We start from the raw sequence: 25,738 nt of genomic DNA on the forward strand, positions 1-25,738 counted from the left end.
TGACCAAGATGAAAGTCATGTTAACTACAGTTTTGTCCAAAATTCCTTTTAACTTTTCTATTTTGTTGGTTCAAAATCAAAAGTATTTAAAATAGCACTTCAAATCTATCTTTTGCCAACACGTCACTGCTCAACAGGTCCCAATGGAGAAATTTTGGAATCTGGTGCCACCTACAACTCAGTAAAGGGATTCAAGGCATGAAAGAATCAGTTTTAAGGCTTATTTATCATACTGGTCACACAAAATATATCACACAGAACTGACCAATAATTGTAATGATGTTCGGGATGACATATTAAAAGGTGGTTGTTATGCTTATAACACTTCATTCTCAAGACTTACCCTTCCATCAAACACTTCGCTATACAAGAGAAAATCTTCTGATGCACGATTCCAATCAGGGTCAGAGGATTACTTGGAGTAACACTCTGACTTGGATGTTGTGACACTGAAGAGTCTGTCGGTGAAGAATTTCATCACTGACAGCATCACCAATGACCTTGGAAATTCCGATGTTAATTCCATTTGTGACAATCCACATGCTTGTTGTGTTAGCAGCCTAGAAGTTAATATGTTACTTAACATAACACAATGATAATAATAACAGTTTGTAAAAAACATCGAAGTAAAATTTTAATTAAATATTATATATGATTTTTTTACGTACAGAAAGAAACCAGTACCTCACTAATTATATTCTAACATTCTAGCTGGCATTACCTTACTAGTTATATTGTAACATTCTAGCTGGCATTACCTTACTAATTATATTCTAACATTCTAGTTGGCATTACCTCACTAGTTATATTCTAACATTCTAGCTGGCATTACCTCACTAATTATATTCTAACATTCTAGTTAGCATTACCTTACTAGTTATATTCTAACATTCCAGCTGGCATTACCTCACTAATTATATTCTAACATTCTAGTTAGCATTACCTTACTAGTTTTATTCAAACATTCTAGCTGGCATTACTTTACTGGTTATATTCTAACATTCTGGCTGGCATTACTTCACTGGTTTTATTCAAACATTCAGCTGGCATTACCTTACTGGTTATATTCTAACATTCTGGCTGGCATTACCTCACTAATTATATTCTAACATTCTGGCTGGCATTACCTCACTGGTTATATTCTAACATTCTGGTTAGCATTACCTCACTGGTTTATTCAAACATTCTGGCTGGCATTACCTTACTAATTATATTCTAACATTCTGGCTGGCATTACCTTACTGGTTATATTCTAACATTCTGGCTGGCATTACCTCACTGGTTATATTCTGACATTCTGGCTGGCATTACCTTACTGGTTATATTGTAACATTCTGGCTGGCATTGCTTTACTAATTATATTCTAACATTCTGGTTGGCATTGCCTTACTAGTTATATTCTAACATTCTAGCTGGCATTACCTCACTGGTTATATTCTAACATTCCAGCTGACATTACCTTACTAGTTTTATTCAAACATTCTAGCTGACATTACCTTACTAGTTTTATTCAAACATTCTAGCTGGCATTACCTTACTAATTATATTCTAACATTCTCGCTGACATTACCTTACTGGTTATATTCTTACATTCTAGCTGGCATTACCTCACTAATTATATTCTAACATTCTGGCTGGCATTACCTCACTAGTTATATTCTAACATTCTAGCTGGCATTACCTTACTAGTTATATTCTAACATTCTAGCTGGCATTACCTTACTAATTATATTCTAACATTCTAGTTAGCATTACCTCACTAGTTTTATTCAACCATTCTAGCTGGCATTACCTTACTAGTTATATTCTAACATTCTAGCTGGCATTACCTTACTAGTTATATTCTAACATTCTAGCTGGCATTACTTTACTAATTATATTCTAACATTCTAGCTGGTCTAATCAGTACTTTATGAAAGACAGTTACAGTAATACTATGGATTACTACAGGTTCTAAATAAAGAAAGACAAAACTTAGTTCTGGATACAAAGATTTTTTCTTGGAGGTTTGGAAAATAACCTGAAATTACATTTTGAACATTTGCAAGGTTTAAAACATTAATACATAACTAGATAATATAACTTAAATGTTCTTGTTATAATTTTATATTAATCAAAATGAAATGTCAAAATCTTTGACCAAACCAACTGCTTTAATTTACAAGTTGTCAGTGGTTTTCAACGCTTACTGGTACCTCCCAAATGTTTCCAGCTAAACCAAATGGTCCAGCTGGATGCTGGGTAAGCAGTTGTTAACACTTACTAACAGTATTTTAAGGCTTCTGGCTGAACCAAAATGCCCATCTTGACAATGGATTAGTGTTTTTAACATTCATTAACAGCATTGTAAGGTTTAAAAAAAAATTTGCTTTAATTTTTGCATAATACCTAAAAAATTCAGAGTTCAACCTTAAAAAAGTGTCATATTTTATTGAAAAAGTGAACAAATTTGCTACTGAAAATTAAGAGTTTAACAAACTTTAATAAAAAGTAATTTCAACATAAAAATCATTAAAAACATTTTATTATGCAAGTTGTATAACTTCACATTATGAAGTCACACACACACCAACTATAGATAAAACACCCAGAGGGGTATTTACCTTGATTAATCCCTTCTGGAAATTTTCAAGCTGCCTGGAATTTTTCCAGTTTGTTAAAAGACCACATTAGATACAATAACCAAAACAATACGAGGATTGCTTAAATTCCAATCTTGAGAAACAACCTCAGCAACTTCTTCCATGTTAACATCGTGACTGACTCGAATGAATGGTCGGCCCTAAGAAAGGTTAGTTCATTTGTAATTAGGAGCAAACTGTGTTGGTTTTACCTCAAAACACTTTCCCTTAGATCAACTGTGGTTCTGTAAACCTACAACTGTGCACTTACATTTGTTTTGTTTTTCCAGATGGAGTAACACACACACACTTCAATGGAAAACAACAATTATTAAGTTCATCAAAGTTAATCATATCACCAACAATTTACCAATCTTGTAAAAAAATGTCAGGATGCTCATGTAAATTTGAGTTTAGTGTCACGTCCTAAAACCTCAATCAATCTCTAATTACATACAACAATGTTGTTAGAAACAGAATAAAATGGAACATTTAATACTTCAAAACAAGAATAAAACTATTTAAATTTAAAAATGTTCAACACTTCAAAACTGAGGAGAAATAATACAACAAACGTTTATATTTTTTAAGGATTAATATTTATACTGGTCCAAATTCAATGATAACAACAAAACCATATGCATGTTATTTGTTGCTCTTTGATGTCTCTAAGTTAGCAATTGATCTTTGTGAAATATACCTTCCTGAACACCAAAATACAGGTGAATCCTGGCAAAAGTTTTACATTAAATAAAAAATTAGTGTTTTCCTACTTAAAACACCTTATTGTTCCTATTAAAGTAAAATACTATTCACAGAGTGTCAAGCTGTCACTGTATTCAATCACATTCTGTTTTACAATTTCTCAGTGAATGGTACATTATAAAAATTTACCTATAAACAAAAAAGACTGAGTGCATACTGGAGTGATTTAAATATTTGACACTAAAATTAATAAAAAAAAAATTACCTTTACTCTCTAGAAAATAAATGTATTTCAGCCAGTGTTTACCTACTGTATTTCAATATGAAACACTTTTACTACTAGTCCACATAGAAAATAAATGTATTTCAGCCAGTGTTTCCCTACCGTATTTCAATATGAAACACTTGTACTACTAGTCTACACAGAAAATAAATGTATTTCAGCCAGTGTTTCCCTACTGTATTTCATTATGAAACACTTTTACTACTAGTCCACATAGAAAATAAATGTATTTCAGCCAGTGATTCCCTACTGTATTTCATTATGAAACACTTGTACTACTAGAACACATAGAAAATAAATGTATTTCAGCCAGTGTTTCCCTATTGCATTTCAATATGAAACACTTTTAATACTACTAGTCCACATAGAAAATAAATGTATTTCAGCCAGTGTTTCCCTACTGTATTTCATTATGAAACACTTGTACTACTAGTCCACATAGAAAATAAATGTATTTCAGCCAGTGTTTCCCTACTGCATTTCAATATCAAACACTTTTACTACTAGTCCACATAGAAAATAAATGTATTTCAGCCAGTGTTTCCCTACTGCATTTCAATATCAAACACTTTTACTACTAGTCCACATAGAAAATAAATGTATTTCAGCCAGTGTTTCCATACTGTATTTCAATATCAAACACTTTTACCACTAGTCCACATAGAAAATAAATGTATTTCAGCCAGTGTTTCCCTACTGTATTTCAATATGAAACACTTTTACCACTAGTCCACATAGAAAGTAAATGTATTTCAGCCAGTGATTCCCTACTGTATTTCAATATGAAACACTTTTACTACTAGTCCACATAGAAAATACATGTATTTCAACCAGTGTTTCCCTACTGTATTTCATTATGAAACACTTTTACCACTAGTCCACATAGAAAATAAATGTATTTCAGCCAATGTTTCCCTACTGTATTTCAATATGAAACACTTGTACTACTAGTCCACATAGAAAATAAATGTATTTCAGCCAGTGTTTCCCAACTGTATTTCAATATGAAACACTTTTACTACTAGTCCACATAGAAAATAAATGTATTTCAACCAGTGTTTCCCTACTGTATTTCAATATCAAACACTTGTACTACTAGTCCACATAGAAAATAAATGTATTTCAGCTAATGTTTCCCTACTGTATTTCAATATGAAACACTTTTACTACTAGTCCACACAGAAAATAAATGTATTTCTGCCAGTGTTTCCCAACTGTATTTCAATATGAAACACTTTTACTACTAGTCCACACAGTAAATAGTAGTAGTAGCAGTAGTCATGGAACAGTAACAAACTGAACCATCTCTTGTGAAAAAAGAGTAGTCATGGTAGACATATAACAGTAACAAACTGAACCATCTCTTGTGAATAAATAATAGTAGTAGTCATGTAAAAGTAACAAACTGAACCATCTCTTGTGAATAAGTAGTAGTAGTGGTCATGTAACAGTAACAAACTGAACCATCTCTTGTGAATAAATAGCAGTAGTTCTAGTATTCATGTAACAGTAACAAACTGAACCATCTCTTGTGAATAAATAGTAGTAGTGGTCATGTAACAGTAACAAACTGAACCATCTCTTGTGAATAAATAGCAGTAGTTCTAGTATTCATGTAACAGTAACAAACTGAACCATCTCTTGTGAATAAATAGTAGTAGTGGTCATGTAACAGTAACAAACTGAATCATCTCTTGTGAATAAATAGTTGTAGTAGTAATGTAACAGTAACAAACTGAACCATCTCTTGTGAATAAGTAGTAGTAGTAGTAGTCATGTAACAATAACAAACTGAACCATCTCTTCTGAATAAGTAGTAGTAGTAGTAGTAGTAGTAGTAGTCATGTAACAGTAACAAACTGAACCATCTCTTGTGAATAAGTAGTAGTAGTAGTAGTAGTTGTAGTCATGTAACAGTAACATACTGAACCATCTCTTGTGAATAAAGAGTAATCATGGTAGACATGTAACAGTAACAAACTGAACCATCTCTTGTGAATAAATAATAGTAGTAGTAGTCATGTAAAAGTAACAAACTGAACCATCTCTTGTGAATAAAGAGTAGTAGTAGTAGTCATGTAACAGTAACAAACTGAACTGTCTCTTGTGAATAAATAGTAGTAGTGGTCATGTAACAGTAACAAACTGAACCATCTCTTGTGAATAAATAGCAGTAGTTCTAGTATTCATGTAACAGTAACAAACTGAACCATCTCTTGTGAATAACTAATAGTAGTAGTCATGTAAAAGTAACAAACTGAATCATCTCTTGTGAATAAATAGTTGTAGTAGTAATGTAACAGTAACAAACTGAACCATCTCTTCTGAATAAGTAGTAGTAGTAGTAGTAGTAGTAGTAGTCATGTAACAATAACAAACTGAACCATCTCTTCTGAATAAGTAGTAGTAGTAGTAGTAGTAGTAGTAGTCATGTAACAGTAACAAACTGAACCATCTCTTGTGAATAAGTAGTAGTAGTAGTAGTTGTAGTCATGTAACAGTAACAAACTGAACCATCTCTTGTGAATAAAGAGTAGTCATGGTAGACATGTAACAGTAACAAACTGAACCATCTCTTGTGAATAAGTAGTAGTAGTAGTAGTCATGTAACAGTAACAAACTGAGCCATCTCTTCTCAATAAGTAGTAGTAGTAGTAGTAGTAGTAGTAGTAGTCATGTAACAGTAACAAACTGAACCATCTCTTGTGAATAAGTAGTAGTAGTAGTAGTCATGTAACAGTAACAAACTGAATCATCTCTTGTGAATAAGTAGTAGTAGTAGTAGTAGTCATGTAACAGTAACAAACTGAACCATCTCTTGTGAATAAGTAGTAGTAGTAGTAGTCATGTAACAGTAACAAACTGAACCATCTCTAGTGAATAAGTAGTAGTAGTAGTAGTAGTCATGTAACAGTAACAAACTGAACCATCTCTTGTAAATAAATAATAGTAGTAGTAGTCATGTAACAGTAACAAACTGAACCATCTCTTGTGAATAAATAATAGTAGTAGTAGTAGTCATGTAACAGTAACAAACTGAACCATCTCTTGTGAATAAGTAGTAGTAGTAGTAGTCATGTAACAGTAACAAACTGAACCATCTCTTGTGAATAAATAGTAGTAGTAGTCATGTAACAGTAACAAACTGAACCATCTCTTCTGGATAAATAGTAGTAGTAGTCATGTAACAGTAACAAACTGAACAAGCTCTTGTGAATAAATAGTAGTAGTAGTCATGTAACAATAACAAACTGAACCATCTCTTGTGAATAAGTAGTAGTAGTAGTAATGTAACAGTAACAAACTGAACCACCTCTTGTGAATAAGTAGTAGTAGTAGTAGTAGTCATGTAACAGTAACAAACTGAATCATCTCTTGTGAATAAATAGTAGTAGTAGTCATCTATCAGTAACAAACTGAATCATCTCTTGTGAATAAATAGTAGTAGTAGTCATGTAACAGTAACAAACTGAACCATCTCTTGTGAATAAGTAGTAGTAGTCATGTAACAGTAACAAACTGAATCATCTGTTGTGAATAAATAGTAGTAGTAGTCATGTAACAGTAACAAACTGAATCATCTCTTGTGAATAAATAGTAGTAGTAGTCATGTAACAATAACAAACTGAACCATCTCTTGTGAATAAATAGTAGTAGTAGTCATGTAACAGTAACAAACTGAACCATCTCTTGTGAATAAGTAGTAGTAGTCATGTAACAGTAACAAACTGAATCATCTCTTGTGAATAAATAGTAGTAGTAGTAATGTAACAGTAACAAACTGAACCATCTCTTGTCAATAAGTAGTAGTAGTAGTAGTAGTCATGTAACAGTAACAAACTGAACCATCTCTTGTGAATAAGTAGTAGTAGTAGTAGTAGTAGTCATGTAACAGTAACAAACTGAATCATCTCTTGTGAATAAGTAGTAGTAGTAGTTGTAGTCATGTAACAGTAACAAACTGAACCATCTCTTGTGAATAAGTAGTAGTAGTAGTAGTAGTAGTCATGAAACAGTAACAAACTGAACCATCTCTTGTGAATAAGTACTAGTAGTAGTCATGTAACAGTAACAAACTGAATCATCTCTTGTGAATAAGTAGTAGTAGAAGTTGTAGTCATGTAACAGTAACAAACTGAACCATCTCTTGTGAATAAGTAGTAGTAGTAGTCATGTAACAGTAACAAACTGAATCATCTCTTGTGAATAAATAGTTGTAGTAGTAATGTAACAGTAACAAACTGAACCATCTCTTGTGAATAAGTAGTAGTAGTACTAGTAGTCATGTAACAGTAACAAACTGAACCATCTCTTGTGAATAAGTAGTAGTAGTAGTAGTCATGTAACAGTAACAAACTGAATCATCTCTTGTGAATAAGTAGTAGTAGTAGTAGTAGTCATGTAACAGTAACAAACTGAACCATCTCTTGTGAATAAGTAGTAGTAGTAGTAGTCATGTAACAGTAACAAACTGAACCATCTCTAGTGAATAAGTAGTAGTAGTAGTAGTAGTCATGTAACAGTAACAAACTGAACCATCTCTTGTAAATAAATAATAGTAGTAGTAGTCATGTAACAGTAACAAACTGAACCATCTCTTGTGAATAAATAATAGTAGTAGTAGTAGTCATGTAACAGTAACAAACTGAACCATCTCTTGTGAATAAGTAGTAGTAGTAGTAGTCATGTAACAGTAACAAACTGAACCATCTCTTGTGAATAAATAGTAGTAGTAGTCATGTAACAGTAACAAACTAAACCATTTCTTCTGGATAAATAGTAGTAGTAGTCATGTAACAGTAACAAACTGAACAAGCTCTTGTGAATAAATAGTAGTAGTAGTCATGTAACAATAACAAACTGAACCATCTCTTGTGAATAAGTAGTAGTAGTAGTAATGTAACAGTAACAAACTGAACCACCTCTTGTGAATAAGTAGTAGTAGTAGTAGTAGTCATGTAACAGTAACAAACTGAATCATCTCTTGTGAATAAATAGTAGTAGTAGTCATCTATCAGTAACAAACTGAATCATCTCTTGTGAATAAATAGTAGTAGTAGTCATGTAACAGTAACAAACTGAACCATCTCTTGTGAATAAGTAGTAGTAGTCATGTAACAGTAACAAACTGAATCATCTCTTGTGAATAAATAGTAGTAGTAGTCATGTAACAGTAACAAACTGAATCATCTCTTGTGAATAAATAGTAGTAGTAGTCATGTAACAGTAACAAACTGAACCATCTCTTGTGAATAAGTAGTAGTAGTCATGTAACAGTAACAAACTGAATCATCTCTTGTGAATAAATAGTAGTAGTAGTAATGTAACAGTAACAAACTGAACCATCTCTTGTCAATAAGTAGTAGTAGTAGTAGTAGTCATGTAACAGTAACAAACTGAACCATCTCTTGTGAATAAGTAGTAGTAGTAGTAGTAGTAGTCATGTAACAGTAACAAACTGAATCATCTCTTGTGAATAAGTAGTAGTAGTAGTTGTAGTCATGTAACAGTAACAAACTGAACCATCTCTTGTGAATAAGTAGTAGTAGTAGTAGTAGTAGTCATGAAACAGTAACAAACTGAACCATCTCTTGTGAATAAGTACTAGTAGTAGTAGTCATGTAACAGTAACAAACTGAATCATCTCTTGTGAATAAGTAGTAGTAGAAGTTGTAGTCATGTAACAGTAACAAACTGAACCATCTCTTGTGAATAAGTAGTTGTAGTAGTAATGTAACAGTAACAAACTGAACCATCTCTTGTGAATAAGTAGTAGTAGTACTAGTAGTCATGTAACAGTAACAAACTGAACCATCTCTTGTGAATAAGTAGTAGTAGTAGTAGTAGTCATGTAACAGTAACAAACTGAACCATCTCTTGTGAATAAGTAGTAGTAGTAGTAGTAGTAGTCATGTAACAGTAACAAACTGAATCATCTCTTGTGAATAAATAATAGCAGTAGTATTCATGTAACAATAACAAACTGAGCCATCTCTTGTGAATAAATAATAGCAGTAGTATTCATGTAACAATAACAAACTGAACCATCACTTGTGGATAAATAGTAGTAGTAGTCATGTAACAGTAACAAACTGAACCATCTCTTGTGAATAAGTAGTAGTAGTCATGTAACAGCAACAAACTGAACCATCTCTTGTGAATAAGTAGTGGTAGTAGTAGTGTAGTCATGCAACAGTAACTAACTGAACCATCTCTTGTGAATAAATAATAGCAGTAATATTCATGTAACAATAACAAACTGAGCCATCTCTTGTGAATAAATAATAGCAGTGGTATTCATGTAACAATAACAAACTGAACCATCTCTTGTGAATAAAGAGTAGTCATAGTAGTCATGTAACAGTAACAAACTGAACCATCTCTTGTGAATAAAGAGTAGTCATAGTAGTCATGTAACAGTAACAAACTGAACCATCTCTTGTGAATAAATAGTAGTAGTAGTAGTAGTAGTCATGTAACAATAACAAACTGAACCATCTCTTGTGAATAAAGAGTAGTGATAGTAGTCATGTAACAGTAACAAACTGAACCATCTCTTGTGAATAAATAGTAGTAGTAGTCATGTAACAGTAACAAACTGAATCATCTCTTCTGAATAAATAGTAGTAGTAGTCATGTAACAGTAACAAACTGAACCATCTCTTCTGGATAAATAGTAGTAGTAGTCATGTAACAGTAACAAACTGAACCATCTCTTGTGAATAAATAGTAGTAGTAGTCATGTAACAGTAACAAACTGAATCATCTCTTCTGAATAAATAGTAGTAGTAGTCATGTAACAGTAACAAACTGAACCATCTCTTCTGGATAAATAGTAGTAGTAGTCATGTAACAGTAACAAACTGAACCATCTCTTGTGAAAAAAGAGTAGTGGTAGTAGTAGTAGTCATGTAACAGTAACAAACTGAACCATCTCTTGTGAATAAGTAATAGTAGTAGTAGTAGTCATGTAACAGTAACAAACTGAATCATCTCTTGTGAATAAATAGTAGTAGTAGTAGTAGTCATGTAACAGTAACAAACTGAATCATCTCTTGTGAATAAGTAGTAGTAGTAGTAGTAGTCATGTAACAGTAACAAACTGAACCATCTCTTGTGAATAAATAGTAGTAGTAGTAGTAGTCATGTAACAGTAACAAACTGAATCATCTCTTGTGAATAAGTAGTAGTAGTAGTAATGTAACAGTAACAAACTGAACCATCTCTTGTGAATAAGTAGTAGTAGTAGTAATGTAACAGTAACAAACTGAACCATCTCTTGTGAATAAGTAGTAGTAGTAGTAGTAGTAGTAATGTAACAGTAACAAACTGAACCACCTCTTGTGAATAAGTAGTAGTAGTAGTAGTAGTAGTCATGTAACAGTAACAAACTGAACCATCTCTTGTGAATAAGTAGTAGTAGTAGTAGTAGTCATGTAACAGTAACAAACTGAACCACCTCTTGTGAATAAGTAGTAGTAGTAGTAGTAGTAGTAATGTAACAGTAACAAACTGAACCATCTCTTGTGAAAAAAGAGTAGTGGTAGTAGTAGTAGTCATGTAACAGTAACAAACTGAACCACCTCTTGTGAATAAGTAGTAGTAGTAGTAGTAGTAGTAATGTAACAGTAACAAACTGAACCATCTCTTGTGAAAAAAGAGTAGTGGTAGTAGTAGTAGTCATGTAACAGTAACAAACTGAACCATCTCTTGTGAATAAGTAGTAGTAGTAGTAGTAGTAGTAATGTAACAGTAACAAACTGAACCATCTCTTGTGAATAAGTAGTAGTAGTAGTAGTAGTAGTAATGTAACAGTAACAAACTGAACCACCTCTTGTGAATAAGTAGTAGTAGTAGTAGTAGTAGTAATGTAACAGTAACAAACTGAACCATCTCTTGTGAATAAGTAGTAGTGGTAGTAGTAGTAGTCATGTAACAGTAACAAACTGAACCACCTCTTGTGAATAAGTAGTAGTAGTAGTAGTAGTAGTAATGTAACAGTAACAAACTGAACCATCTCTTGTGAAAAAAGAGTAGTGGTAGTAGTAGTAGTCATGTAACAGTAACAAACTGAATCATCTCTTGTGAAAAAAGAGTAGTGGTAGTAGTAGTAGTCATGTAACAGTAACAAACTGAACCACCTCTTGTGAATAAGTAGTAGTAGTAGTAGTAGTAATGTAACAGTAACAAACTGAACCATCTCTTGTGAAAAAAGAGTAGTGGTAGTAGTAGTAGTAATGTAACAGTAACAAACTGAACCACCTCTTGTGAATAAGTAGTAGTAGTAGTAGTAGTAGTAATGTAACAGTAACAAACTGAACCACCTCTTGTGAATAAGTAGTAGTAGTAGTAGTAGTCATGTAACAGTAACAAACTGAACCATCTCTTGTGAAAAAAGAGTAGTGGTAGTAGTAGTCATGTAACAGTAACAAACTGAACCACCTCTTGTGAATAAGTAGTAGTAGTAGTAGTAGTAGTAATGTAACAGTAACAAACTGAACCACCTCTTGTGAATAAGTAGTAGTAGTAGTAGTAGTCATGTAACAGTAACAAACTGAACCATCTCTTGTGAAAAAAGAGTAGTGGTAGTAGTAGTAGTAATGTAACAGTAACAAACTGAACCATCTCTTGTGAATAAGTAGTAGTAGTAGTAGTAGTAGTAGTAATGTAACAGTAACAAACTGAACCATCTCTTGTGAATAAGTAGTAGTAGTAGTAGTAGTCATGTAACAGTAACAAACTGAACCATCTCTTGTGAAAAAAAGTAGTGGTAGTAGTAGTCATGTAACAGTAACAAACTGAACCATCTCTTGTGAATAAAGTAGTAGTAGTAGTAGTAGTAATGTAACAGTAACAAACTGAACCACCTCTTGTGAATAAGTAGTAGTGGTAGTAGTAGTAGTCATGTAACAGTAACAAACTGAACCACCTCTTGTGAATAAGTAGTAGTAGTAGTAGTAGTAGTAATGTAACAGTAACAAACTGAACCATCTCTTGTGAATAAGTAGTAGTAGTAGTAGTAGTCATGTAACAGTAACAAACTGAACCATCTCTTGTGAAAAAAGAGTAGTGGTAGTAGTAGTCATGTAACAGTAACAAACTGAACCACCTCTTGTGAATAAGTAGTAGTAGTAGTAGTAGTAATGTAACAGTAACAAACTGAACCACCTCTTGTGAATAAGTAGTAGTAGTAGTAGTAGTAGTAATGTAACAGTAACAAACTGAACCATCTCTTGTGAAAAAAGAGTAGTGGTAGTAGTAGTAGTCATGTAACAGTAACAAACTGAACCATCTCTTGTGAATAAGTAGTAGTGGTAGTAGTAGTAGTCATGTAACAGTAACAAACTGAACCACCTCTTGTGAATAAGTAGTAGTAGTAGTAGTAATAGTAATGTAACAGTAACAAACTGAACCATCTCTTGTGAAAAAAGAGTAGTGGTAGTAGTAGTAGTCATGTAACAGTAACAAACTGAATCATCTCTTGTGAAAAAAGAGTAGTGGTAGTAGTAGTAGTCATGTAACAGTAACAAACTGAACCATCTCTTGTGAATAAGTAGTAGTGGTAGTAGTAGTAGTCATGTAACAGTAACAAACTGAACCACCTCTTGTGAATAAGTAGTAGTAGTAGTAGTAGTAGTAATGTAACAGTAACAAACTGAACCATCTCTTGTGAATAAGTAATAGTAGTAGTAGTAGTCATGTAACAGTAACAAACTGAACCATCTCTTGTGAATAAGTAATAGTAGTAGTAGTAGTCATGTAACAGTAACAAACTGAATCATCTCTTGTGAATAAATAGTAGTAGTGGTAGTAGTCATGTAACAGTAACAAACTGAATCATCTCTTGTGAATAAGTAGTAGTAGTAGTAGTAGTCATGTAACAGTAACAAACTGAACCATCTCTTGTGAATAAATAGTAGTAGTAGTAGTAGTCATGTAACAGTAACAAACTGAATCATCTCTTGTGAATAAGTAGTAGTAGTAGTAGTAATGTAACAGTAACAAACTGAACCATCTCTTGTGAATAAGTAGTAGTAGTAGTAATGTAACAGTAACAAACTGAACCATCTCTTGTGAATAAAGTAGTAGTAGTAGTAGTAGTAATGTAACAGTAACAAACTGAACCACCTCTTGTGAATAAGTAGTAGTAGTAGTAGTAGTCATGTAACAGTAACAAACTGAATCATCTCTTGTGAAAAAAGAGTAGTGGTAGTAGTAGTAGTCATGTAACAGTAACAAACTGAACCATCTCTTGTGAATAAGTAGTAGTAGTAGTAGTCATGTAACAGTAACAAACTGAACCATCTCTTGTGAATAAAGAGTAGTGGTAGTAGTAGTAGTCATGTAACAGTAACAAACTGAACCATCTCTTGTGAAAAAAGAGTAGTGGTAGTAGTAGTAGTCATGTAACAGTAACAAACTGAACCATCTCTTGTGAAAAAGTAGTGGTAGTAGTAGTAGTCATGTAACAGTAACAAACTGAACCATCTCTTGTGAATAAGTAGTAGTAGTAGTAGTAATGTAACAGTAACAAACTGAACCATCTCTTGTGAAAAAAGAGTAGTGGTAGTAGTAGTCATGTAACAGTAACAAACTGAACCATCTCTTGTGAATAAGTAGTAGTAGTAGTAGTAGTAGTAATGTAACAGTAACAAACTGAACCATCTCTTGTGAAAAGAGTAGTAGTAGTAGTAGTAGTCATGTAACAGTAACAAACTGAACCATCTCTTGTGAATAAGTAGTAGTAGTAGTAGTAGTCATGTAACAGTAACAAACTGAACCATCTCTTGTGAATAAATAGTAGTAGTAGTAGTAGTCATGTAACAGTAACAAACTGAACCATCTCTTGTGAATAAGTAGTAGTAGTAGTAGTAGTCATGTAACAGTAACAAACTGAACCATCTCTTGTGAATAAATAGTAGTAGTAGTAGTAGTCATGTAACAGTAACAAACTGAATCATCTCTTGTGAATAAGTAGTAGTAGTAGTAATGTAACAGTAACAAACTGAACCATCTCTTGTGAATAAGTAGTAGTAGTAGTAATGTAACAGTAACAAACTGAACCATCTCTTGTGAATAAAGTAGTAGTAGTAGTAGTCATGTAACAGTAACAAACTGAACCATCTCTTGTGAATAAATAGTAGTAGTAGTCATGTAACAGTAACAAACTGAACCATCTCTTGTGAATAAAGTAGTAGTAGTAGTCATGTAACAGTAACAAACTGAACCATCTCTTGTGAATAAGTAGTAGTAGTAGTAGTAGTCATGTAACAGTAACAAACTGAACCATCTCTTGTGAATAAGTAGTAGTAGTAGTCATGTAACAGTAACAAACTGAATCATCTCTTGTGAATAAATAGTTGTAGTAGTAATGTAACAGTAACAAACTGAACCATCTCTTGTGAATAAGTAGTAGTAGTACTAGTAGTCATGTAACAGTAACAAACTGAACCATCTCTTGTGAATAAGTAGTAGTAGTAGTAGTAGTCATGTAACAGTAACAAACTGAACCATCTCTTGTGAATAAGTAGTAGTAGTAGTAGTAGTAGTCATGTAACAGTAACAAACTGAATCATCTCTTGTGAATAAATAATAGTAGTAGTAGTCATGTAACAGTAACAAACTGAACCATCTCTTGTGAATAAATAATAGCAGTAGTATTCATGTAACAATAACAAACTGAACCATCTCTTGTGGATAAATAGTAGTAGTAGTCATGTAACAGTAACAAACTGAACCATCTCTTGTGAATAAGTAGTAGTAGTAGTAGTCATGTAACAGTAACAAACTGAACCATCTCTTGTGAATAAATAGTAGTAGTAGTAGTAGTCATGTAACAGTAACAAACTGAACCATCTCTTGTAAATAAATAATAGTAATAGTAGTCATGTAACAGTAACAAACTGAACCATCTCTTGTGAATAAGTAGTAGTAGTAGTAGTTGTATTCATGTAACAGTAACAAACTGAACCATCTCTTGTGAATAAGTAGTAGTAGTAGTAGTTGTAGTCATGTAACAGTAACAAACTGAACCATCTCTTGTGAATAAATAGTAGTAGTAGTCACGTAAAAGTAACAAACTGAACCATCTCTTGTGAATAAAGAGTAATGGTAGTATTCATGTAACAGTAACAAACTGAACCATCTCTTGTGAATAAGTAGTAGTAGTAGTAGTCATGTAACAGTAACAAACTGAACCATCTCTTGTGAATAAATAGTAGTAGTAGTAATCATGTAACAGTAACAAACTGAACCATCTCTTGTGAATAAGTAGTAGTAGTAGTAGTCATGTAACAGTAACAAACTGAACCATCTCTTGTGAATAAATAGTAGTAGTAGTAGAAGTCATGTAACAGTAACAAACTGAACCATCTCTTGTAAATAAATAATAGTAGTAGTAGTCATGTAACAGTAACAAACTGAACCATCTCTTGTGAATAAATAATAGTAGTAGTAGTAGTCATGTAACAGTAACAAACTGAACCATCTCTTGTGAATAAAGTAGTAGTAGTAGTTGTAGTCATGTAACAGTAACAAACTGAACCATCTCTTGTGAATAAAGAGTAGTCATGGTAGACATATAACAGTAACAAACTGAACCATCTCTTGTGAATAAATAATAGTAGTAGTCATGTAAAAGTAACAAACTGAACCATCTCTTGTGAATAAAGAGTAGTAGTGGTCATGTAACAGTAACAAACTGAACCATCTCTTGTGAATAAATAGCAGTAGTTCTAGTATTCATGTAACAGTAACAAACTGAACCATCTCTTGTGAATAAATAGTAGTAGTGGTCATGTAACAGTAACAAACGGAACCATCTCTTGTGAATAAATAGCAGTAGTTCTAGTATTCATGTAACAGTAACAAACTGAACCATCTCTTGTGAATAAATAGTAGTAGTGGTCATGTAACAGTAACAAACTGAATCATCTCTTGTGAATAAATAGTTGTAGTAGTAATGTAACAGTAACAAACTGAACCATCTCTTGTGAATAAGTAGTAGTAGTAGTAGTCATGTAACAATAACAAACTGAACCATCTCTTCTGAATAAGTAGTAGTAGTAGTAGTAGTAGTAGTAGTAGTCATGTAACAGTAACAAACTGAACCATCTCTTGTGAATAAGTAGTAGTAGTAGTAGTTGTAGTCATGTAACAGTAACATACTGAACCATCTCTTGTGAATAAAGAGTAATCAGTAGTAGACATGTAACAGTAACAAACTGAACCATCTCTTGTGAATAAATAATAGTAGTAGTAGTCATGTAAAAGTAACAAACTGAACCATCTCTTGTGAATAAAGAGTAGTAGTAGTAGTCATGTAACAGTAACAAACTGAACTGTCTCTTGTGAATAAATAGTAGTAGTGGTCATGTAACAGTAACAAACTGAACCATCTCTTGTGAATAAATAGTAGTAGTTCTAGTATTCATGTAACAGTAACAAACTGAACCATCTCTTGTGATAATAACTAGTAGTAGTAGTCATGTAAAAGTAACAAACTGAATCATCTCTTGTGAATAAATAGTTGTAGTAGTAATGTAACAGTAACAAACTGAACCATCTCTTGTCAATAAGTAGTAGTAGTAGTAGTCATGTAACAATAACAAACTGAACCATCTCTTGTGAATAAGTAGTAGTAGTAGTAGTTGTAGTCATGTAACAGTAACAAACTGAACCATCTCTTGTGAATAAAGAGTAGTCATGGTAGACATGTAACAGTAACAAACTGAACCATCTCTTGTGAATAAATAATAGTAGTAGTAGTCATGTAAAAGTAACAAACTGAACCATCTCTTGTGAATAAAGAGTAGTAGTAGTAGTCATGTAACAGTAACAAACTGAACTGTCTCTTGTGAATAAATAGTAGTAGTGGTCATGTAACAGTAACAAACTGAACCATCTCTTGTGAATAAATAGCAGTAGTTCTAGTATTCATGTAACAGTAACAAACTGAACCATCTCTTGTGAATAACTAATAGTAGTAGTCATGTAAAAGTAACAAACTGAATCATCTCTTGTGAATAAATAGTTGTAGTAGTCATGTAACAGTAACAAACTGAGCCATCTCTTCTCAATAAGTAGTAGTAGTAGTAGTAGTAGTAGTCATGTAACAGTAACAAACTGAACCATCTCTTGTGAATAAGTAGTAGTAGTAGTAGTCATGTAACAGTAACAAACTAAACCATCTCTAGTGAATAAGTAGTAGTAGTAGTAGTAGTCATGTAACAGTAACAAACTGAACCATCTCTTGTAAATAAATAATAGTAGTAGTAGTCATGTAACAGTAACAAACTGAACCATCTCTTGTGAATAAATAATAGTAGTAGTAGTAGTCATGTAACAGTAACAAACTGAACCATCTCTTGTGAATAAGTAGTAGTAGTAGTAGTCATGTAACAGTAACAAACTGAACCATCTCTTGTGAATAAATAGTAGTAGTAGTCATGTAACAGTAACAAACTAAACCATTTCTTCTGGATAAATAGTAGTAGTAGTCATGTAACAGTAACAAACTGAACAAGCTCTTGTGAATAAATAGTAGTAGTAGTATGTAACAATAACAAACTGAACCACCTCTTGTGAATAAAGTAGTAGTAGTAGTAATGTAACAGTAACAAACTGAACCATCTCTTGTGAATAAGTAGTAGTAGTAGTAGTAGTAGTCATGTAACAGTAACAAACTGAATCATCTCTTGTGAATAAATAGTAGTAGTAGTCATCTATCAGTAACAAACTGAATCATCTCTTGTGAATAAATAGTAGTAGTAGTCATGTAACAGTAACAAACTGAACCATCTCTTGTGAATAAGTAGTAGTAGTCATGTAACAGTAACAAACTGAATCATCTCTTGTGAATAAATAGTAGTAGTAGTCATGTAACAGTAACAAACTGAACCATCTCTTGTGAATAAATAGTAGTAGTAGTCATGTAACAGTAACAAACTGAACCATCTCTTGTGAATAAATAGTAGTAGTAGTCATGTAACAGTAACAAACTGAACCATCTCTTGTGAATAAAGTAGTAGTAGTCATGTAACAGTAACAAACTGAATCATCTCTTGTGAATAAATAGTAGTAGTAGTAATGTAACAGTAACAAACTGAACCATCTCTTGTGAATAAGTAGTAGTAGTAGTAGTAGTCATGTAACAGTAACAAACTGAACCATCTCTTGTGAATAAGTAGTAGTAGTAGTAGTAGTAGTCATGTAACAGTAACAAACTGAATCATCTCTTGTGAATAAAGTAGTAGTAGTAGTAGTAGTCATGTAACAGTAACAAACTGAACCATCTCTTGTGAATAAGTAGTAGTAGTAGTAGTAGTCATGAAACAGTAACAAACTGAACCATCTCTTGTGAATAAGTAGTAGTAGTAGTCATGTAACAGTAACAAACTGAACCATCTCTTGTGAATAAGTAGTAGTAGTAGTTGTAGTCATGTAACAGTAACAAACTGAACCATCTCTTGTGAATAAGTAGTAGTAGTAGTCATGTAACAGTAACAAACTGAATCATCTCTTGTGAATAAATAGTTGTAGTAGTAATGTAACAGTAACAAACTGAACCATCTCTTGTGAATAAGTAGTAGTAGTAGTAGTAGTCATGTAACAGTAACAAACTGAACCATCTCTTGTGAATAAGTAGTAGTAGTAGTAGTAGTCATGTAACAGTAACAAACTGAACCATCTCTTGTGAAGTAGTAGTAGTAGTAGTAGTAGTCATGTAACAGTAACAAACTGAATCATCTCTTGTGAATAAATAATAGTAGTAGTATTCATGTAACAATAACAAACTGAACCATCTCTTGTGAATAAATAATAGCAGTAGTATTCATGTAACAATAACAAACTGAACCATCTCTTGTGGATAAATAGTAGTAGTAGTAGTCATGTAACAGTAACAAACTGAACCATCTCTTGTGAATAAGTAGTAGTAGTCATGTAACAGTAACAAACTGAACCATCTCTTGTGAATAAGTAGTGGTAGTAGTAGTGTAGTCATGTAACAGTAACAAACTGAACCATCTCTTGTGAATAAATAATAGCAGTAATATTCATGTAACAATAACAAACTGAGCCATCTCTTGTGAATAAATAATAGCAGTAGTATTCATGTAACAGTAACAAACTGAACCATCTCTTGTGAATAAAAGTAGTAGTAGTAGTCATGTAACAGTAACAAACTGAACCATCTCTTGTGAATAAAGAGTAGTCATAGTAGTCATGTAACAGTAACAAACTGAACCATCTCTTGTGAATAAATAGTAGTAGTAGTAGTAGTAGTCATGTAACAGTAACAAACTGAACCATCTCTTGTGAATAAAGTAGTAGTGATAGTAGTCATGTAACAGTAACAAACTGAACCATCTCTTGTGAATAAAGAGTAGTGTAGTAGTCATGTAACAGTAACAAACTGAACCATCTCTTGTGAATAAATAGTAGTAGTAGTCATGTAACAGTAACAAACTGAACCATCTCTTGTGAATAAATAGTAGTAGTAGTCATGTAACAGTAACAAACTGAACCATCTCTTCTGGATAAATAGTAGTAGTAGTCATGTAACAGTAACAAACTGAACCATCTCTTGTGAATAAATAGTAGTAGTAGTCATGTAACAGTAACAAACTGAACCATCTCTTGTGAATAAATAGTAGTAGTAGTCATGTAACAGTAACAAACTGAACCATCTCTTCTGGATAAATAGTAGTAGTAGTCATGTAACAGTAACAAACTGAACCATCTCTTTTGAAAAAAGAGTAGTGGTAGTAGTAGTAGTCATGTAACAGTAACAAACTGAACCACCTCTTGTGAATAAGTAATAGTAGTAGTAGTCATGTAACAGTAACAAACTGAATCATCTCTTCTGAATAAATAGTAGTAGTAGTCATGTAACAGTAACAAACTGAACCATCTCTTCTGGATAAATAGTAGTAGTAGTCATGTAACAGTAACAAACTGAACCATCTCTTGTGAATAAATAGTAGTAGTAGTCATGTAACAGTAACAAACTGAACCATCTCTTGTGAATAAATAGTAGTAGTAGTCATGTAACAGTAACAAACTGAACCATCTCTTCTGAATAAAGTAGTAGTAGTAGTCATGTAACAGTAACAAACTGAACCATCTCTTGTGAAAAAGTAGTGGTAGTAGTAGTAGTCATGTAACAGTAACAAACTGAACCATCTCTTGTGAAAAAAGAGTAGTGGTAGTAGTAGTAGTCATGTAACAGTAACAAACTGAACCATCTCTTGTGAATAAGTAGTAGTAGTAGTAGTAGTCATGTAACAGTAACAAACTGAATCATCTCTTGTGAATAAATAGTAGTAGTAGTAGTAGTCATGTAACAGTAACAAACTGAATCATCTCTTGTGAATAAGTAGTAGTAGTAGTAGTAGTCATGTAACAGTAACAAACTGAACCATCTCTTGTGAATAAATAGTAGTAGTAGTCATGTAACAGTAACAAACTGAATCATCTCTTGTGAATAAGTAGTAGTAGTAGTAATGTAACAGAAACAAACTGAACCATCTCTTGTGAATAAAGTAGTAGTAGTAGTAATGTAACAGTAACAAACTGAACCATCTCTTGTGAATAAGTAGTAGTAGTAGTAGTAGTAGTAATGTAACAGTAACAAACTGAACCACCTCTTGTGAATAAGTAGTAGTAGTAGTAGTAGTCATGTAACAGTAACAAACTGAACCATCTCTTGTGAATAAGTAGTAGTAGTAGTAGTAGTCATGTAACAGTAACAAACTGAACCACCTCTTGTGAATAAGTAGTAGTAGTAGTAGTCATGTAACAGTAACAAACTGAACCATCTCTTGTGAAAAAAGAGTAGTGGTAGTAGTAGTAGTCATGTAACAGTAACAAACTGAACCACCTCTTGTGAATAAGTAGTAGTAGTAGTAGTAGTAGTAATGTAACAGTAACAAACTGAACCATCTCTTGTGAAAAAAGAGTAGTGGTAGTAGTAGTAGTCATGTAACAGTAACAAACTGAACCATCTCTTGTGAAAAAAGAGTAGTGGTAGTAGTAGTAGTCATGTAACAGTAACAAACTGAACCACCTCTTGTGAATAAGTAGTAGTAGTAGTAGTAGTAGTAATGTAACAGTAACAAACTGAACCATCTCTTGTGAAAAAAGAGTAGTGGTAGTAGTAGTAGTAATGTAACAGTAACAAACTGAACCATCTCTTGTGAATAAGTAGTAGTAGTAGTAGTAGTAATGTAACAGTAACAAACTGAACCACCTCTTGTGAATAAGTAGTAGTAGTAGTAGTAGTAGTAATGTAACAGTAACAAACTGAACCATCTCTTGTGAAAAGAGTAGAGTAGTAGTAGTAGTCATGTAACAGTAACAAACTGAACCACCTCTTGTGAATAAGTAGTAGTAGTAGTAGTAGTAGTAATGTAACAGTAACAAACTGAACCACCTCTTGTGAATAAAGAGTAGTGGTAGTAGTAGTCATGTAACAGTAACAAACTGAACCACCTCTTGTGAATAAGTAGTAGTAGTAGTAGTAGTAGTAATGTAACAGTAACAAACTGAACCACCTCTTGTGAATAAGTAGTAGTAGTAGTAGTAGTCATGTAACAGTAACAAACTGAACCACCTCTTGTGAATAAGTAGTAGTAGTAGTAGTAGTAGTAATGTAACAGTAACAAACTGAACCATCTCTTGTGAAAAAAGAGTAGTAGTAGTAGTAGTCATGTAACAGTAACAAACTGAACCACCTCTTGTGAATAAGTAGTAGTAGTAGTAGTAGTAATGTAACAGTAACAAACTGAACCACCTCTTGTGAATAAAGTAGTAGTAGTAGTAGTAGTAATGTAACAGTAACAAACTGAACCATCTCTTGTGAAAAAAGTAGTAGTAGTAGTAGTAGTCATGTAACAGTAACAAACTGAACCACCTCTTGTGAATAAGTAGTAGTGGTAGTAGTAGTAGTAATGTAACAGTAACAAACTGAACCACCTCTTGTGAAAAAAGAGTAGTGGTAGTAGTAGTAGTCATGTAACAGTAACAAACTGAACCATCTCTTGTGAATAAGTAGTAGTGGTAGTAGTAGTAGTCATGTAACAGTAACAAACTGAACCACCTCTTGTGAATAAATAGTAGTGGTAGTAGTAGTAGTCATGTAACAGTAACAAACTGAACCACCTCTTGTGAATAAGTAGTAGTAGTAGTAGTAGTCATGTAACAGTAACAAACTGAACCACCTCTTGTGAAAAAAAAGTGGTAGTAGTAGTAGTCATGTAACAGTAACAAACTGAACCATCTCTTGTGAAAAGAAGTAGTAGTAGTAGTAGTAATGTAACAGTAACAAACTGAACCACCTCTTGTGAATAAGTAGTAGTAGTAGTAGTAGTAGTCATGTAACAGTAACAAACTGAACCATCTCTTGTGAAAAAAGAGTAGTGGTAGTAGTAGTAGTCATGTAACAGTAACAAACTGAACCATCTCTTGTGAATAAGTAGTAGTGGTAGTAGTAGTAGTCATGTAACAGTAACAAACTGAACCATCTCTTGTGAAAAAAGAGTAGTGGTAGTAGTAGTAGTCATGTAACAGTAACAAACTGAACCATCTCTTGTGAATAAAGTAGTAGTAGTAGTAGTAGTAATGTAACAGTAACAAACTGAATCATCTCTTGTGAAAAAGAGTAGTAGTAGTAGTAGTAGTCATGTAACAGTAACAAACTGAACCATCTCTTGTGAATAAGTAGTAGTAGTAGTAGTAGTAGTCATGTAACAGTAACAAACTGAACCATCTCTTGTGAATAAATAGTAGTGGTAGTAGTAGTAGTCATGTAACAGTAACAAACTGAACCACCTCTTGTGAATAAGTAGTAGTAGTAGTAGTAGTCATGTAACAGTAACAAACTGAACCATCTCTTGTGAAAAAAGAGTAGTGGTAGTAGTCATGTAACAGTAACAAACTGAACCATCTCTTGTGAAAAAAGAGTAGTGGTAGTAGTAGTAGTAATGTAACAGTAACAAACTGAACCATCTCTTGTGAATAAAGAGTAGTGGTAGTAGTAGTAGTCATGTAACAGTAACAAACTGAACCATCTCTTGTGAAAAAAGAGTAGTAGTAGTAGTCATGTAACAGTAACAAACTGAACCATCTCTTGTGAAAAAGTAGTGGTAGTAGTAGTAGTCATGTAACAGTAACAAACTGAACCATCTCTTGTGAAAAAAGAGTAGTGGTAGTAGTAGTAGTCATGTAACAGTAACAAACTGAACCATCTCTTGTGAAAAAGTAGTGGTAGTAGTAGTAGTCATGTAACAGTAACAAACTGAACCATCTCTTGTGAAAAAAAGTAGTAGTAGTAGTAGTCATGTAACAGTAACAAACTGAACCACCTCTTGTGAATAAGTAGTAGTAGTAGTAGTAGTAGTAGTAATGTAACAGTAACAAACTGAACCATCTCTTGTGAAAAAAGAGTAGTGGTAGTAGTCATGTAACAGTAACAAACTGAACCATCTCTTGTGAAAAAATAGTGGTAGTAGTAGTAGTCATGTAACAGTAACAAACTGAACCATCTCTTGTGAAAAAATAGTGGTAGTAGTAGTAGTAATGTAACAGTAACAAACTGAACCATCTCTTGTGAAAAAAGAGTAGTGGTAGTAGTCATGTAACAGTAACAAACTGAACCATCTCTTGTGAAAAAATAGTGGTAGTAGTAGTAGTCATGTAACAGTAACAAACTGAACCACCTCTTGTGAATAAGTAGTAGTAGTAGTAGTAGTAGTAGTAATGTAACAGTAACAAACTGAACCATCTCTTGTGAAAAAAGAGTAGTGGTAGTAGTAGTAGTAATGTAACAGTAACAAACTGAACCATCTCTTGTGAATAAGTAGTAGTAGTAGTAGTAGTAGTAATGTAACAGTAACAAACTGAACCATCTCTTGTGAAAAAAGAGTAGTGGTAGTAGTAGTCATGTAACAGTAACAAACTGAACCATCTCTTGTGAATAAGTAGTAGTAGTAGTAGTAGTAGTAGTAGTAGTAATGTAACAGTAACAAACTGAACCATCTCTTGTGAAAAAAGAGTAGTGGTAGTAGTAGTAGTCATGTAACAGTAACAAACTGAACCATCTCTTGTGAATAAATAGTAGTAGTAGTAATGTAACAGTAACCAACTGAACCATCTCTTGTGAAAAAATAGTAGTAGTAGAAGTAATGTAACAGTAACCAACTGAACCATCTCTTATGAATAAATAGTAGTAGTAGTAATGTAACAGTAACCAACTGAACCATCTCTTGTGAATAAGTAGTAGTAGTAGTAGTAGTAGTCATGTAACAGTAACAAACTGAATCATCTCTTGTGAATAAATAGTAGTAGTAGTCATGTAACAGTAACAAACTGAACCATCTCTTGTGAATAAGTAGTAGTAGTAGTAGTAGTAATGTAACAGTAACAAACTGAACCATCTCTTGTGAATAAGTAGTAGTAGTAGTAGTAGTAGTAATGTAACAGTAACAAACTGAACCATCTCTTGTGAATAAGTAGTAGTAGTAGTAGTCATGTAACAGTAACAAACTGAACCATCTCTTGTGAATAAGTAGTAGTAGTAGTAGTCATGTAAGAGTAACAAACTGAATCATCTCTTGTGAATAAATAGTAGTAGTAGTCATGTAACAGTAACAAACTGAACCATCTCTTGTGAATAAGTAGTAGTAGTAGTAGTAGTAGTCATGAAACAGTAACAAAGTGAACCATCTCTTTTGAATAAGTAGTAGTAGTAGTAGTAGTCATGAAACAGTAACAAACTGAACCATCTCTTGTGAATAAGTAGTAGTAGTAGTAATGTAACAGTAACAAACTGAACCATCTCTTGTGAATAAGTAGTAGTAGTAGTAGTAGTCATGTAACAGTAACAAACTGAATCATCTCTTGTGAATAAATAGTAGTAGTAGTAATGTAACAGTAACAAACTGAACTGTCTCTTGTGAATAAGTAGTAGTAGTAGTAATGTAACAGTAACAAACTGAACCATCTCTTGTGAATAAGTAGTAGTAGTAGTAGTAGTCATGTAACAGTAACAAACTGAACCATCTCTTGTGAATAAGTAGTAGTAGTAGTAGTAGTCATGTAACAGTAACAAACTGAATCATCTCTTGTGAAT

General features: G+C 32.8%; 1 protein-coding gene across 3 annotated transcripts in view; it reads right to left on the reverse strand.

The window, feature by feature from the left end:
* Positions 1-443: 443 nt before the first annotated feature.
* LOC143246145 (uncharacterized) overlaps positions 444-25,738 on the reverse strand; it is a 55,718-nt gene continuing 30,423 nt past the window's right edge. For all 3 annotated transcript variants that reach the window (XM_076492361.1, XM_076492359.1, XM_076492360.1), the window contains exons 3-4: positions 2,604-2,782; positions 444-560 (exon numbers count right to left, since the gene is read on the reverse strand). In XM_076492361.1, coding sequence (XP_076348476.1) covers positions 2,657-2,782 — 126 coding nt within the window. In that variant the 3' untranslated portion in view covers positions 444-560; positions 2,604-2,656. The remainder of the gene's footprint in view (positions 561-2,603; positions 2,783-25,738) is intronic.

The sequence above is a fragment of the Tachypleus tridentatus genome, chromosome 3 (assembly GCF_004210375.1).
Source record: "Tachypleus tridentatus isolate NWPU-2018 chromosome 3, ASM421037v1, whole genome shotgun sequence".
Classification (NCBI taxonomy): domain Eukaryota; kingdom Metazoa; phylum Arthropoda; class Merostomata; order Xiphosura; family Limulidae; genus Tachypleus; species Tachypleus tridentatus.